This window comes from Phaethon lepturus, unplaced genomic scaffold (assembly GCF_000687285.1).
Source record: "Phaethon lepturus isolate BGI_N335 unplaced genomic scaffold, ASM68728v1 scaffold20496, whole genome shotgun sequence".
In the NCBI taxonomy this organism is placed as follows: domain Eukaryota; kingdom Metazoa; phylum Chordata; class Aves; order Phaethontiformes; family Phaethontidae; genus Phaethon; species Phaethon lepturus.
In genome coordinates, this window is record NW_010544418.1 from 19,214 (window position 1) to 33,884 (window position 14,671).

The 14,671-nt window shown below is 40.8% G+C and overlaps 1 protein-coding gene across 1 annotated transcript in view; it reads left to right on the top strand.

Annotated features, from left to right (window-relative positions):
* IQCE (IQ motif containing E) overlaps positions 1 to 5,474 on the top strand; it is a gene marked incomplete at its 5' end in the record, with an annotated part of 23,566 nt that extends 18,092 nt beyond the window's left edge. The window contains 3 exons of the mRNA XM_010288683.1: positions 138 to 268; positions 970 to 1,103; positions 5,344 to 5,474. Of these exons, the coding sequence (XP_010286985.1) occupies positions 138 to 268; positions 970 to 1,103; positions 5,344 to 5,474 (396 nt within the window). The remainder of the gene's footprint in view (positions 1 to 137; positions 269 to 969; positions 1,104 to 5,343) is intronic.
* Positions 5,475 to 14,671: the final 9,197 nt, after the last annotated feature.

The window sequence follows — 14,671 nt, forward strand, 5'->3', positions numbered from 1 at the left end:
AAAGACTGCAGACCAAAAGATGGGAATATTTGCTTTACTACCACTTTCACAATCAGGAGTTAAGATTGTGAAAGCTTCTGTCAAGCTTCTGTGCAATCTGTAAAAGGTCAGTTTTCTTTAATCTGATTGCTTTGCAGAACTCCTGCATGAATTCCATGTCAAACTCCTTGAGCTTGTCTTCTGATGGCAAGGAGAAAGATGAGATTGTGACATTCATCCAGTCCATTTTCAGGGCTCACTTGGCACGTAAACTACTGTGTGAGGAGAGGTAAGTGAGGAATGGACATTGCTGCAACATTACAGGAGAGAGGTCGGGTTTTTTTAAATAGAATTTTAGTGTGGGTTCCTTGGCAGAGGAGGAGAACAAGGCCATTGTTCCAATAAAGACAAGGGAGACCTTCCTCGTGAGAAAATGCAGAGAGTATGCAACTAAAAGGGTTTCTTGTTGCAGCAGTAGTCTTACTGTATCCTGTTGCATGTTCTCCACAGCAATGAGGAAAAGTAAAATAGTTACTCTTTTGGAAAAAAACAATAAAATAAAATAAAATAAATTACAGTTGTTACCAAACTGATTGCTAGTACACTCACTTACTGTAAGTGAATCTGAAGCCCTGATGTAAAAGTGAAGGGTTATGTGGAGCAAGAACAGGGAAGAGCTAGAATACCACCTTCTATACAGTCTAGTGACTTAGCTCAGGAAGAATGTAGTGATTTGCTTACTGCTTAGATTTCTGGTGACTCTGTCTTGAAAAATGCTTCCTTTCTCTCTAGGGTTTACTGCTCTGAAAGTTTTTAATATTGGCTGCCATGGTTACAAGGAGAGTTACCTAGCTGTCACCTCACTTTTGTGTCTGAGTTCACTTCTGCAGGTGATGAGCTTTTGTCTTGGAGGCTAGCAACACGAGAAGCTTTTCAGCATACCTTCTGAAAACAGACAGCAATTACTGTTCTGTGCCCCATGCTATGCAGCATGTCTTTTTGCAGGCCCTCTACGTCCAGTGCACCAAGTGAGAAAGCAGATTCTTCAGTTTACGTTACAGAGAAGAAACCGGTCTCAGCAGTGCTCCAGAGACCTCCTTCAATCTTTATGTCATCTCTTCCTGGTAATCTAATTTCCCTCTGTGATCAAAAGTATGTGTTTTGAGTGGGCACACACACAATTTTATAACGAACATCTTTACATGCACACACATGTGCAAATGCATACTTGGATTCTGTATGTGTGTCGTCTTTTAATTTGATGACATGTCGCTTATACTGGCAAACACAGTCCCTTACATAAAAAAGAAAAGCTTTGACAGTCTTGGTATCAGCTTCCTCACAGTGCTTTGCCTTTTTGTCACAACTGTGTTTTGGAAGGTCTCTCTCTGGTGTGAGTGGTAATTCTGCAAGGAACATGGTGTTCCCCTGTATTGCCTCTCTACTTCCTTTTGAGTCCTCCCAGCATTGTAGCTGTAGTGTGGTACTTTCCACAACGTTTTGCGCCTTAAGCCATAGACAAGCTGAGAACATTTTCACCATCCTGACTTATGTCTGTCCCCTTTAGAAACTCTGGTGAAAAGAACTGTCCTAGTCAGATGTGTATTTAGTCACCTTTTTTTTCAGCAGTCATCAGTTGCTGCAGTAAGGGGAAAAATGAAGTCCTGGATAACCTTGCCAACTAGTACTGCTATAATACAAACTGGGAAAATGTTGGGGTTTTATGGCTCTTATGCCATTTGGTTTCCTGCTTGAGTTCTTCATTACTGTTTGTGAGAAGATGGGAGTTAAAGCCAAAGAGGCTTTTAGGAGGATGTTAGATGTACTGAGTAGGAAAGGCAAAACAATGATGCAGATAAGACAGTCTTAGACATGCAGCTTCAAAGGAGTTAAAAACAAATTGAAAAAGGTTGGTTCTATCCAGAGTGGGATATTTTAGGCTTTTATGGACCAGTTAGAGAAAAAAGAGCAACTTTGAGGGTGACCTGAGAAACATTAGCTTGGTTTTTGTCAATGAAAAGCTGACAGTCCCTGCAGACTTGCTTAGAAACAGAGCATGCTGTAAACAGCTGAGGCTCTTTTGCCAAGATTTGAGATGAGGAGTAAGCTAGATTTGCAGGGTTTATAAATATAGAGGTTACCCTTCAGTGAAGGAAAATATGTTTAAGAAACTTTACTGTATTCCATATTCAGGAGCGTATTCTACTTTGTGAAGGAGTAGGTAGTACTTGCTTTTGAAGATGTTAAGAGTTTGGAGTGATTTTAGTTATGTGTAGTGACAGTATCCAGAAAAAAAATGCTGCAGCATCCTGTTTTGCCTGGGCTGTACTGCAGTAGTCATTATTGGTATGCTCAGTCTAAACCCAGAGTAAATCAGTTGTGATATTCTACCCAAAGAGAAAGAATAATTTTAAAAAATGCTTTGTGCTTCTGAAGAAGTGCTTCTAAGACCCAAAGAAGGATGTAAGATGAAACTAGTCTGGTAAATGCAATAGTATGAATACTAATAGAGCACAGTCACTGCCTAGCTATGAAGTTTCCAAAGCTAACTTTTATTGCAGATCATGATCACGAAGTGATGCGTGAAGAAGTTCTGGAAGAATTTATAGCAGAAGGGATAGAGTGGAGGCCATAAGCATTCAAACTTTTTTCCTTGCAGTCCTTTTCTGGTGAATATCAAGGAGAGATTGGGAGCAAAGCAGGCTATATTTGCTGCTGATCTTACAAATATGGGAGACATTTTCAAAATCTGGGATGAGGATAGAATGTATCTAGGCAGCTTGTGAAGAAGCATACTGGATGTGTGCTTCTGCAACTGCATGGCTGCCTGAAAGACTGTCTTGCACTAAGTAGCTCTGTGAAGTGTTACCTTTTGGTGCCTTGGTGGGTTTAACTAGACTCTCTCAAAAGACAAATTGGGAAAAACCTACTAAAGGAAGGAGAGCATTCAGGTGTAAATGCCACCTCTATGAAGAAATGTCACCCCTCGGCAATCTCTTTGGTTATAGCAGGTTTTTTGCCATTTGAATTCATGTAGCTTAAGCATGTTAAAGTTAACTGAAAGTCCAACATCTGTCATTCCTAGCTCATGACTGATGTAAAAATGCACTAGCAACATCGGTTTTTGATGTAACGTATTTCACTGGTCATCCTGCAGCTTGGAAATGCATGAGACAAGGAGCTTGTTTAACAGCTGAGTGATTTAAAGCAATCAAATTCTTTTAGCTTTAAATCATGCAGCTGTTGAACAAGCTCTTGCTTCATTTGTCGCATGTCCAAACTTGCATTTTGTGACCTCTAGATCTTGCAATGATCGTAAAACTTCAGTGAAAGTATATATTGCAGTAAGTCGTTTAATTTTACTAGCCTTCCAGCATTATTTTGGGAGGAATGGGAAAGATGAAAATGTGTTTTAAAGAACCTTGTGTATCTGATAGGATAAATTTATATAATCCTGGTCTAGCATTGCAGACTTTTAATTGTTTGCATTAGGTTAGATGTCTCTGTTTTCAAAAAAAAAAAAAAGCAAAGCTGGTGTAACATTTGGTGCTGATTTACTTGTGTTCAGAATGTGGACAGTGCTTCCCATGAAATGGAACAGATAATAACAACTTAGTCTGTGAAACTTAGCGTTTTTTTGCTTTCTATCAGGAGTGGCAGGAAGGAAGAATATGTTCTGTACATGCACAGCAATCCTGAATAAGGGCAGCATTTCTCTCTGCATATCACTAGCCACTGTGGATACAACTGTTAACTTAATTTGAGGCTTTTTTTAAATCATAATGAGTTTATATACAACCCTTAAGTCTAATCAGTGCTTACCCCTTCAAAAGCACAAAGATAAAGTTATCACTCTGAAGTATATTAAACTGCAGATGAGGACAAAAAATCTCAGACATCAAGAGCAGGATATAATCGAATAATGATTTGGGCAATATTATTTCATATATAGTATCTGTTTATTGTTGGAGTTGCATCTTCTAGTTATCATGCCTGCTTCTGTAAGTTCTCTTTGCTCATCCTTATCACCAGTACTACTGGCTCATAAATCTTCCTGAAAAAACTCTTACGTTATTTGTTGACCGATGCAGAGAAGAATTTCACTTAACTTGAAAGTCAGGTGTTTCTTTTGCTTCTGTAGGTTGAGGTCAATGCAATGGGCTCCCTGCATTCCTCCTTTCCATTCACAGGCTCTCTGTCTGTCACTCTTTTTCTATTTCTGGGCTAGTGGCCTCTTTTTTATTCCTCATTCCAGTTGCTGTGTATGCCTCTTCTTCCATACCAGGAGGTTTTTTCCTGTGTCAGGAACCTCTTATTTCACTATGAGACCCATGGCATGTCTCCTCCCCAAGTAATATTCTCTGTGTGCCCTCAATTTTTCCTTCCATTTCAGTGTCAAAATCTCAGTGTATGGCTTCTTACTTGTCTGTTTCCTCTCCCTACCACAGATAGTCTTGATTTGTTTTCTTCTCTGGGAGATACTGTTTTGAGAATTGGTATTTTAAACTGAAAAATAAGTGGAGCTGAGGGGAGGATATTGTGCTGGGAAGTATTAATAGCTGTTGTCATTTAGTTCATAGATGTCTTGCAGAGAGGATACAGGCTGCTGGTTCTGCTCATCAGATGTTAGGGGCCTTGTATATATCCATTTTATCCCTCTGATTTTCCAGTATTTACTGGAATTATTAGGGTTCTGTCTGTTCATGCCCTGAACATTTCCTCAAATATTGGAATGAAGGAGATGCAAAGAACCACACACACAGAAAAACAGCAAAGCGGCAAAAGAAAAACAAAACAAACAAACAAACAAACAAAAAAAAACACGGTGTGGTCACCATTTTTATTGTCATTAATTAAGGTAGTACAGCATGTGAATAATATTTTTGGTATTTTACAGATAGAACGATGGAAGAGAATCACTGAGAGCTTCCATCCTTTTTGTCCTCACTGATTTCCATTTTCTCTATACCTGACTGAAGTTCTCATTATGATCTTTCTGCTTAGCTTAAGCTTGCTTGGGTCAATTTTTCCTTTTCTGGCTATCTAATAAGTACTTATTTTTATGACCTGAGGTGGCTTCAGTATCGAATTGCTTTACTTTGTGGTGTGTAACCACTTGCAAAGATTTAAAGACAGTAAGACAAATCACGCATGGTCAGTATGTCAACTTAACACTTGCCATGCATGCTCTTCCATTAAAGGGGAACAGTAATAGTTACATACAGGAAAAGATAGATCAGAGTTATTCATAACTGTAGGTAATTCTGGAAACTTAATGGCTCAGAGAATATTACACTTCCCAGAAGGGCTTGTTTTTGTCAGTGTTGTTTATTGATGACCTTGTTTCCTTTGTAATCATTTCAGCCAGGTCCTCTGAGAAGCAATCACAGTCTACTCCCTCTCTGTCTGTGGATGAAGCTCACTCAGATGATTCAGATGATATTGTCATTGTCTCTCCGTTGTTGCAGATGAAGAAAAACTACACCCACTTTTAAGTTTTGGTAACAGGCTCTGGTGATCTTGAATTATTTGATTCACAAACAAAACTATTTCTACCAAGATAAAGCATGTCAAAGATGAGAAAAGGGGGAATATCAGCTCCTTTTTAATGACAGTTGTCATTATTTCAGCTATAAATGAGTAATTGTTTGATATGTTGTCTCTGCAGACTAAAAAGAAGCTAAAAGCCACTGACTGTTAACCTTATCGTCCTGGTACGCAGAGAGAGTTTGGATTTAAAAACTAAAACAAAACACTGTTATGTTTCGTCTCGTGATGAGAATTCAATTGTCAAATTTAAATGAAAGCAATAAAGCCTTAAGCTATTTCATGTCAAACAAAAGTTTTGTTTCAGGTCGACTAAAATACTTCATCTAATCAGAAAGCGATTAATGACGTGGCTCCAATTTTCAGCCTGTGTACGTGAAGAAGTGCTTGTATCTGTTACCAGGTCCTCTGTATTTAAAAATTTTACTGTGTCACACTTTCATATCTTTTTTTGTTTGTTTTTATACCAAACATTTACAGTCTGTGCAGACCTTGTAAAGGCTTTTAGAAAGCCATTTATTTGTCATAGGGCTATTTTAGGCCTACTGTATCAGCAGGGTTTTCTTATTTATTGCTTTTTCGAAGTGTGCTTGCTATGATATGTATAGTACCATTTTCTATTTGAAATGTCCGATCATGTAATCAATTTTTTGTATTTGTCAGAGAAGGTGCATAATAGCAGGAATATTCTGTGAAGGATGCCCTTGTGACTGCTTTTCTGCTTCTGCATCACAACTATGAGTGGATTATGCAAGGTCATCTCTAATATGTGAAAACACTTGACGTAGGAGATATGTTGCTTTATGTCCCGTTTTAGCTTACGTCACTTGATTGTCTGGAACTTTCACCTAACTAGATTGCTCATATACTGAGCAGTAAGGGGTTTTAAGTCTGACGTTGCTTTGCTGTTATTGATCTCTCTTCTCATTACTATGTGCACACTTTTTTTTAATACATATATATATATATATATACACACACACACATACTGCGAGTGCACGGTAAGTCCAGTCACAGGCTGGGAGCGGGATCATAATACACAGCCATCTTCTGTCATCAGCTAAAGCTACCAGGCTGACTGCTGGAAAGCATGGGTACTCCCAGCTCTATTCTGAGCGATATGGACTGGCATGAGCATAATATGCAAAACCTAACTCGTGTAGTTTGGTTCAGGAACAGAAGTGGTAGGTTGGATAATAATAGAAATTAAGACCACATCTAGAAATAACACTATTTGACAATATTGTTGTCCATGGCAGGACCAAAGACATAATGGACTGTGGAAAATCTTTCCAGATCTTTTATGTAGGCTGTACCCCTTCTTGACTGGAAGGAGGACTTTGGAGTTCCTACTATCATGCCAATGTCCTTCACAGGCATTACAATGTGTGGGGGGTTTTCTAAGGTGAACTAGATATATGATACTTACTGGAAGGAGAATTTAATTTTACAAACACAGAGTGAAGTTTTTGTGGAGACCCTAATGTTTTCTTTGTCATCAAGGAGTAATAAAGAGTCCTGTAAACAGAAAGCACACTTTTAAATATAAGATTTTTATCGCCTTTTCCCTCCTTTTTTAAATTAAAAATCAGTCAACACTGTCTCTCAGAATACTAATAAGTCAGAGCTGTCTCTGTTCTTTGATTTCAATGAAGCACTATCTGAGGCTTATCATAGTTCACGCTGGTACTTGCAGCCAAAGAGGAAACTGGATGGCTGCAGCACAATGCAGCTGATTTCATTTAATCCCATCAGTGGAAATGCTGCCTGTGCTACTTCCAAAGGCAGTTTTGGGAGCTCTCCATACCCAAAGCAGTCTGAAGAATGTCATTTACACTCCCGTTGGGTAAATTTTTTCTGCTGGTACTTTGGTCACATAACTCTCATCTGCAAAAAGGATTAAAAAAATACATAAAATAAAAGAATAAAAGGGGTAGAATCTTCTTGGCAGAAGCTGAGACCCATCTCCCTCTTTTTCTGGAAGTCAGGTTATGAAAAAGAGTCCTTTTGCTAAACAGAAGTAGAGCTCTACTGAGTTGCTTATGTATAGTATTTCAAGTCTGTAGCTGAGACTCTGCCATGGACACCTCCAGGGAGAGTAACTAGAACTGAGGGCTCTGACACGTTAAGAGGAGGGTATGTAGTGTGTCAGGACCAAGACTGATATAAAATACCTACCTAGCTGTTATGCTATAGAGAAATACTTGGACAGCAAATACAGTGAAGATGATGTTCCTTACTGTCCTGTGATAACCAATATGAAAGTATTAGGAAGCAGATACAGAGCAGAAAGATTTGCATTGTAACTGCGCATAGGACTACAGGAGTGCTGTCAATAGAAGGGTTCTGGGATAAAGGGGAGATAGTAGCTTGTTATGACCCAAAGGCACAGACAGAAATCAGGGTGAAAAGGAGCGAACGTTTTCTGGGATGAATGAAAATGTGTCTAGAGCTTCCTAAATTTGAGTCTGCTATCTTGTAGCCATTAAAAATCTGATACTTAACTTGAGCTGGACTTCAAACTCACATCTTAGTTTGGAAGATAACTGTATGCTCAGTGCACGTGAAAAGTTTGGTGTGGCACAGTAGAAAGAGAAACCTCTGCAGTATTGGTAGCCTATTGGTAGCAAAACGTTGTTTTGCTATATACTGTAATGGAATATGTTGAAAGGAGTAGTAATTGACGCTAGGCTTCGTTCTGTGGTTTTCTCTCTGAATGCCAGCACCTGTAAATCTGGGAAGGAGTGCGGAACAATGAAGGAAGAAAAAGTTAATTTTTGAATAAATGGCGTTTTTCCTTAACAGGGAGCTGAGGACACTAAAAATTGGCGTGGCCCTGTACAAACATACTCAGTTTCTGAAAAATATGTCTTCTCTAGAAAGCACTGGTAACCTTGTGGGGGTGTCAAGGTCTTGAATTAAAATTAAACTCCACTGTAACCTATGTAATCTCACAGCACACTTTCCATCCTGCTGATACGGGATAATGTTGCCTACTTAAAACCTTTTGCAATTTACGGTAGTGTTTAGTTAGAGATCGGGTGTGACTGTAGAGATCTGACTTCCATGGCACGTTATCTCTCCCGATCTCTTTTTGCCCTTAAGTGCCTATGCCTATAGATCTTTACTGAGGCATCAAGACCTGAAAACTGTATTGTTTTCTGCACAGCTATAACAATAATCCCTGCACAGGCAACTTTTAATATAGTCAAAATGGAAAAGGATTAATCTTGGCATATGAGAATGCCATTAATTTTTATGATCTTTTTAATATTTAGAACTGTGCAAGTCTTTTATGTAATTTATTTTGGAATCTTTTAAAAGCTAAAACAATTGCAATGTATTTTCTCCTAATAGTTGAACTTTCAAATAAAGTTAAAGTTTGTAATTTAAGTGTTTGTGCGTTCCTGCTGCCGTTGCTGTATTTGCATTGCTCCCCTGGCCTCTGCTGCATGCTCCTGTCGTTCTCGCTTTGCACCTAGGTTGGCATTTTACCTCTGACTGTTTTCCTGAGCCGATGGTAACAAGAGAACTCTTAAACACGTAGGGTGTGAAATTTCTCCTGTAGTACACAGCCACGATTGTCCCAGCAGGAGTGAATGGTGTTCTTCACCAAGGCCTAGTGGAATGGAAAGAGGTGATGGGCTTTTGCTTTCGGTCTTGGTTTCTGGTGTTTTAGTCAAAAAGAAGTCCTGTCAAGTAGCTCTAGAGCTAAAAGCCACGACATTGCCTCAAGTATGTCTGGCTTTCTGCGGAGTACAGCAAGTTTCATTTATGCCTTTTCATCTATTGTTGTGCTGCTTCCTCGCTGGTTGCAACAGTCACGCTGACCAGTTACCAGACCAGTGGCATGCAGATAAAAGATTCAAAAGAATTCATTGTGGTGACTGTTCAGAATAACCTGCCAGAGAAGAAAAACATGCCAAACTCCATTATTGATACTTCTCGGAAGCCTTTTGTAGGAGGGATGCAGAATGGGTAGCCAGCATTCGAACTTGCTCGGGCCACAGAGCTCTCCCTGTGCTAGGCTGTGGTAGTGCTGTAGACCTGCAGAGGACTGGGTGAAACTGGTCTGCTGTCAGCTGCGGGGAGAATAAGGGCTCTACAGGGTTCCAGAGACCGTCCAATTTACTTACAGTCTGTCCCCTTACCTTGGTTATTGTTGGTGTTTATGAAGCTCTGGTGGGATGTATGCATTCCTTTCCAGGTCCACTGAAAAAGCCTCTAAGGACTCCCAGGAAAAACAAGCCTTACGCTGCTTTATGAAGATAGAAGACCCTGCTGACCGCTGTGACAACATGGGAACCCTGTAGTCATCTTCCTATCAATCGGAGTCCTTGTTGTAGGACTAAAACAGCTGTAAGAGTACAAGACTGAAACAATCTGTGTTTGATGAATATATTGCCTAAATTTCACTTTTTTGTTCTTTCCTCTCTGTTCCAATGACATGCTCTGGATTTCTTAGCAGAAACTTCAGTTTAAATCTTAAAGACTGGAGGTAAGCCATGTGACATGAATGGAAAAGTTTTGATGTGATTTCTTGGAGCAGACTAGTCTTGAATTGGGTTGAAAGCCAGCTATTAAGTGCTCACACTAGTTGTATTAGACCATACTTGGCCTTCATGCAAAGTCAGAATGCCCTTGACTCTTGCAAGATTTGCAGCGTTGGTTTGTGGTAGGTTTGTCAGCGAACTAATTGCTTTCCCCCCATGAACTTCTAAAGGGAAAAAAAAAGTTTAATTTATTCGATGGGCATCATTAAGACCCACAAAGAGCAAAATATCCCTGTTAGACTCTAGGTTATTCGGGGAGGATTGTCAGGCGTGGTTGGTGGTCTGGTGCTGCATCAGTGCCTCTGACGTTTCCTTCTGACTTTTGCTGATGTGGTTCTTTGCCTGGTAGAGGCAGCACTGACATCAGTTTCCGAATGTTTGCCCTATTTTCAGATGCGTGTAAGTCACATTGGCTCTTCAAGTGGCCTTTAGCACTCATTCCGTCCTCGTGTGCTCAAAGGAATAGCCTTGAACAGTGAGTGTTGCTATGTTCTTACTAACTGCACTCTGTTGTAGTCTACTGATTAAGTTGTACCCAGCTCCTCTTGCCCCTTCCACTGTCAGGCTGTCCTAACTACCTGAGAGCATACGTATTCCTACACCTTTTCTGGTCTCCAGGAAAGCGTTCGTGTTGTTCCCCTCGCCGGAGCTGTGTATAAATAAAACTTCCCCTCTCAAGATGTTGTTCAGACTGTAACAGTTCCTCTTCCATTTGGTAGGTTTTCTGCCAGCATGCCTCAAAAACACTCTGCATTGGGTAACACACAAGCCCCTTCAGGGCTTCTATTCTTCGTAGGGCAAACAGATGTGTCATAAAATCTTGATGCTCAAAATGGTCTGGGAAGAACCAGCAGGGACATCATGCCCCTTGTAAAGGGCTGTCTTACCTCCCTCGCTATCAGCCAGGTAATATCACTCCTGGATCTCACTCCTCAGTCCGTCAGCTCCGCAATGATGAGGCTCTGCTTCAGTAATGTAATGGAGCTTGAAAGTCATTCCTGTAACATGAATTTAGAACTGAAATACTGTAAAATCTGTCATTTGATTACAGTGCTGCTGTAAAAAAAGGCTATGTTTCAATGGCCTCTAGTTATATGCATAGAAAATTAAAATAGCTTTTAATAAACAGGGGATTGACCATGCATGCCTGTAGTACAAGTTATAACATTCTGCACAAACATGACTTAGCGTTGTCTTCATTATTTATCAAACAACCCTTATTTGTATTTTACATAAATTATGGCAGAAACTTCTATTTATCTAACCTGGAAATTTTTCCTGAACAGGCTTTCTATAATTTACACACAGAATTGGCAGCTTTCTTCTTCCTCTCGGCAGATATTTAATAGCCACGTATTGCATTTCTATGCTAGTAAACCTTCATTATTATACAAAATGTACTAGAATGTTATAAAGAAATATCTTAAATAATTAAACAGAAACTATGAGTGACAAAACAAACGAACAAAGTGCAATTTGAGCTGTGTTATTCTTTCCTTTTTGTATTCATTTATTTGCTGAACTTACTGAACTGCAGTGGGTCTTGCTGTGATTAGAGAGAATTTGCCGAGTTCCTTTGTAATTGTTGCTTTGCAATTAACTAAATAATAGAATGTTCTGCGTGTTGCTCTCTGGGGAAAGGAAAGGAGCGGGCAGGTGCTTTTGCAATAGGATTTCCACATCTTCCACCCATTCCCCTGGAACTCACCAAGTATAAAAAGACCAGTAGAACATGAGAGAGAGAGAGTATTGTCTCAGGACTGGAAATGACAGAATTAACCTTTTCTTATGATTTATTGGAGTTTGCTTAAAGCTTTTTCTGCTGGCCCTGGTTGTGGCTATTCTTTATGTAAATCCAAAAGTCCCTAGGAGGACTTCAAAGGAAAGCAATGAAGACCCAAACGTATGTTCCTGTCCAGCCACCGCCACTCAGGGGAAATCCTTCAAGCTGGGAGGAGAAGTCAACTGGGAAGTTCCCCAGCGACGTGGCCTCGCTGGGAGGAAGGAAGGCTGGGACTGCGCTGTCGCGGCGGGGCAGCGACATCCGAGGGGACTGGAGAGCAGCCCTGGCTTTGTTACTGCCTTCGACTTTCAGCAGAAAAATACAGATGAAGCCCTGAGAGGAGAGGAAGGGTCATCTCAACAGAGGCACAGCCTAGCTCAGCGGGAAGGAGGCACGGCTTGATGTAAGGGCAGAGTTTACGGAGCGGCAGGGGCAAGCGGGGCGGAGGTGTTGCCTAAGAGTGGCAGCTGAGTGCTGAGACACGGTTGTCCCGCTGACCTCCCTCAGACTGTCCGTAATTTAGTCCCTAGTCTCTAGCGGGTAACTCATCCATCTCCTGGCATTTGGAGTTCAAACTTGCCTTTTTTTTTTTTTTTTTTCCAATCTGTATTGTTGGCTAAACCCTTTCATAACGCATATTAGGTCTGACAGTCAGGGGAAGACTCCTCGCCTCACAGTGTATTAAAAGCTGGATTATTTCATTTCAGAGTGAATACAAAAAGCCAGGGCTATGAGGTTGCTGTTCTAAAAGGCGCTCTCGTTGCAAGTATCACGTCAGCAGTAGGGATGTCTGGAGTCAGAGAGAAGCTTGTGCAGAGTAAAAATCAGTACATTTCTAGGAGCGCTTTTGCAGACTGCCTGGTGGTCTCATGGGGACAGGGGACAGCACTGGCTGCCTTATTTTGGAAGTTTAAACTAGTCTTTTGGTCTTTTTTCTTAATTTGGAACATCACTCATTGGCCTATTTTGTCCAGTAATTCTTTAGCAAAGCCACTGTCAAAGCAAGTTAGCGAAGGCTAATACGGCTCTTAGGGTTACTTTTCAGCAGGGTCACCAGCTAACAAGCTGACATTTGCCATTCGCTTCGGCTGATCGTAGAACCGCTTTCCATGCAAGGGTGATTTACTGTTAGTTTTTATTCCTGGGATGTCAGAGCAGTGGCTTGTGGCAAAACAGAGTGTCCCTATTTGTGCGGGGAGGGAAAAAAGCTGCTATAATCTAAACGTGAGAGCCTTGATAACTGTCTTCTTGTCATGTAATGAAGAATTACCTGAATAGGATCAAATGAGAGATGCTACATCTATGCACGTTACATACGCACACATTACATATGTAATGAGAGATACATCCAAGAAATGCAAACACTTCGTGAGGTGGTACAACAGGCTGAAGTGCCCTGCCACGGAAAGTACGGCCAGCGCTAGATCCCGCGGTTTGTCTCTTATTCCTGCTATTTTCATATTTTCCCATATCGTTATAAATAATTCTGGAGGAGAAATTAAAACTGTTGATGCCTCTGTTCCTCTGTAATCCCAAATCCCCATTCTACTATAATTTAATCCAGTTGTCTCCGCAGCAAATGGCTGTGAGAGAGGCATGCACACCAGCGCGGAGCCTGCTCCCTTCCCCGCGTACCCCCCGTCCCTCATAACGGTGCCTCCGGCTGCCGCGCTGATACGCCGGTGCTTACACCCCCATTTAATAGCATCCAGCTTTTTCTGTCATTTGTTCCAAAACGTTTTGTCAAACAAGATCTCAGTGTGGGGTGCTTGCTGCATCTGCTTCTATTCCATGTCCAGTATTTTGCTGACAAAGGTGCTTGGACTCGCAGCCTGGTGGGGTTTTTCTATCCACCCAGAGGCCCGTGGCAGCAGTAACATCTGCAGGACAGATTCCAGCCTTGAGGGTTTTAGTGCTGAATTGCATAAACTCTGTGGCATAAGTGGCTTACGCAGAGAGATCTCTTGCCCGGAGCGAGGTCTCTCCGCTCCTTGTCTTCGGGTTGTTTGAACTGGAGGTGAGATATGTTAGGTCATTGGGCTTTAAAATAATTCCTTCTTCATCCTCACTGGCCCTGTGAAAAAAAAAAGAAAAGAAAAAGGAAGAAAACAAAATTGGCCGTCGTTCAGCTGTCCTGCAGAAAAACAAAACCTTTTCTTGGAGAAGGCTGCAGGGAGTTGAGGTCTTCTATCTTGTACCCTTGTATATCTTGTACTTGTGCACACGCTGCATGGCTGCGGTTAATGCTATTTGTGAACGGTAAGATTTCTTTTTAGCTATGTTGATAATACTCATATGAAAATCCTGTCCTAGTCAAAAGCTTTTAAAGTTGATGTTATATTTCAGAACATCAGCAGAACTATGTTTATTTGGTGCTAATGTGTTAAACAGCCTATTTTAGCGTTTTTGCTCTCCATATTTATAAAATGCCTTGGTGAGGACAGCGTAAAGTCCAAAGTCCTCACTGCATTGGGGAAAAGCAATAAAATCATACTTGCAAAAGAGATGTCTTTATAATCTCTACTTGACACCACTTAGGAGAAAAAAGCCATTGTTGTTACTCTTTTTTTCCAATGGGATACACAGCATTCCAATATTTTGTGAGTTTTCCTGGGCCATAGCGGTTCCCAATTCTAACCAGTGCTGATTAGATGAGAGTTTCTCAAACCCGTAAGACCCGTGAGACATTTGCTTGAAGTCTGTTAGAAGGCTGGATGGTCCTTTTTCCCCTTCCATCTCCAAGTTGGATTGAGTGATATTTCAAACTCATTGCTTTCAGGCTTTTCGGTTCAGCCGGAGGTGAGGTGTG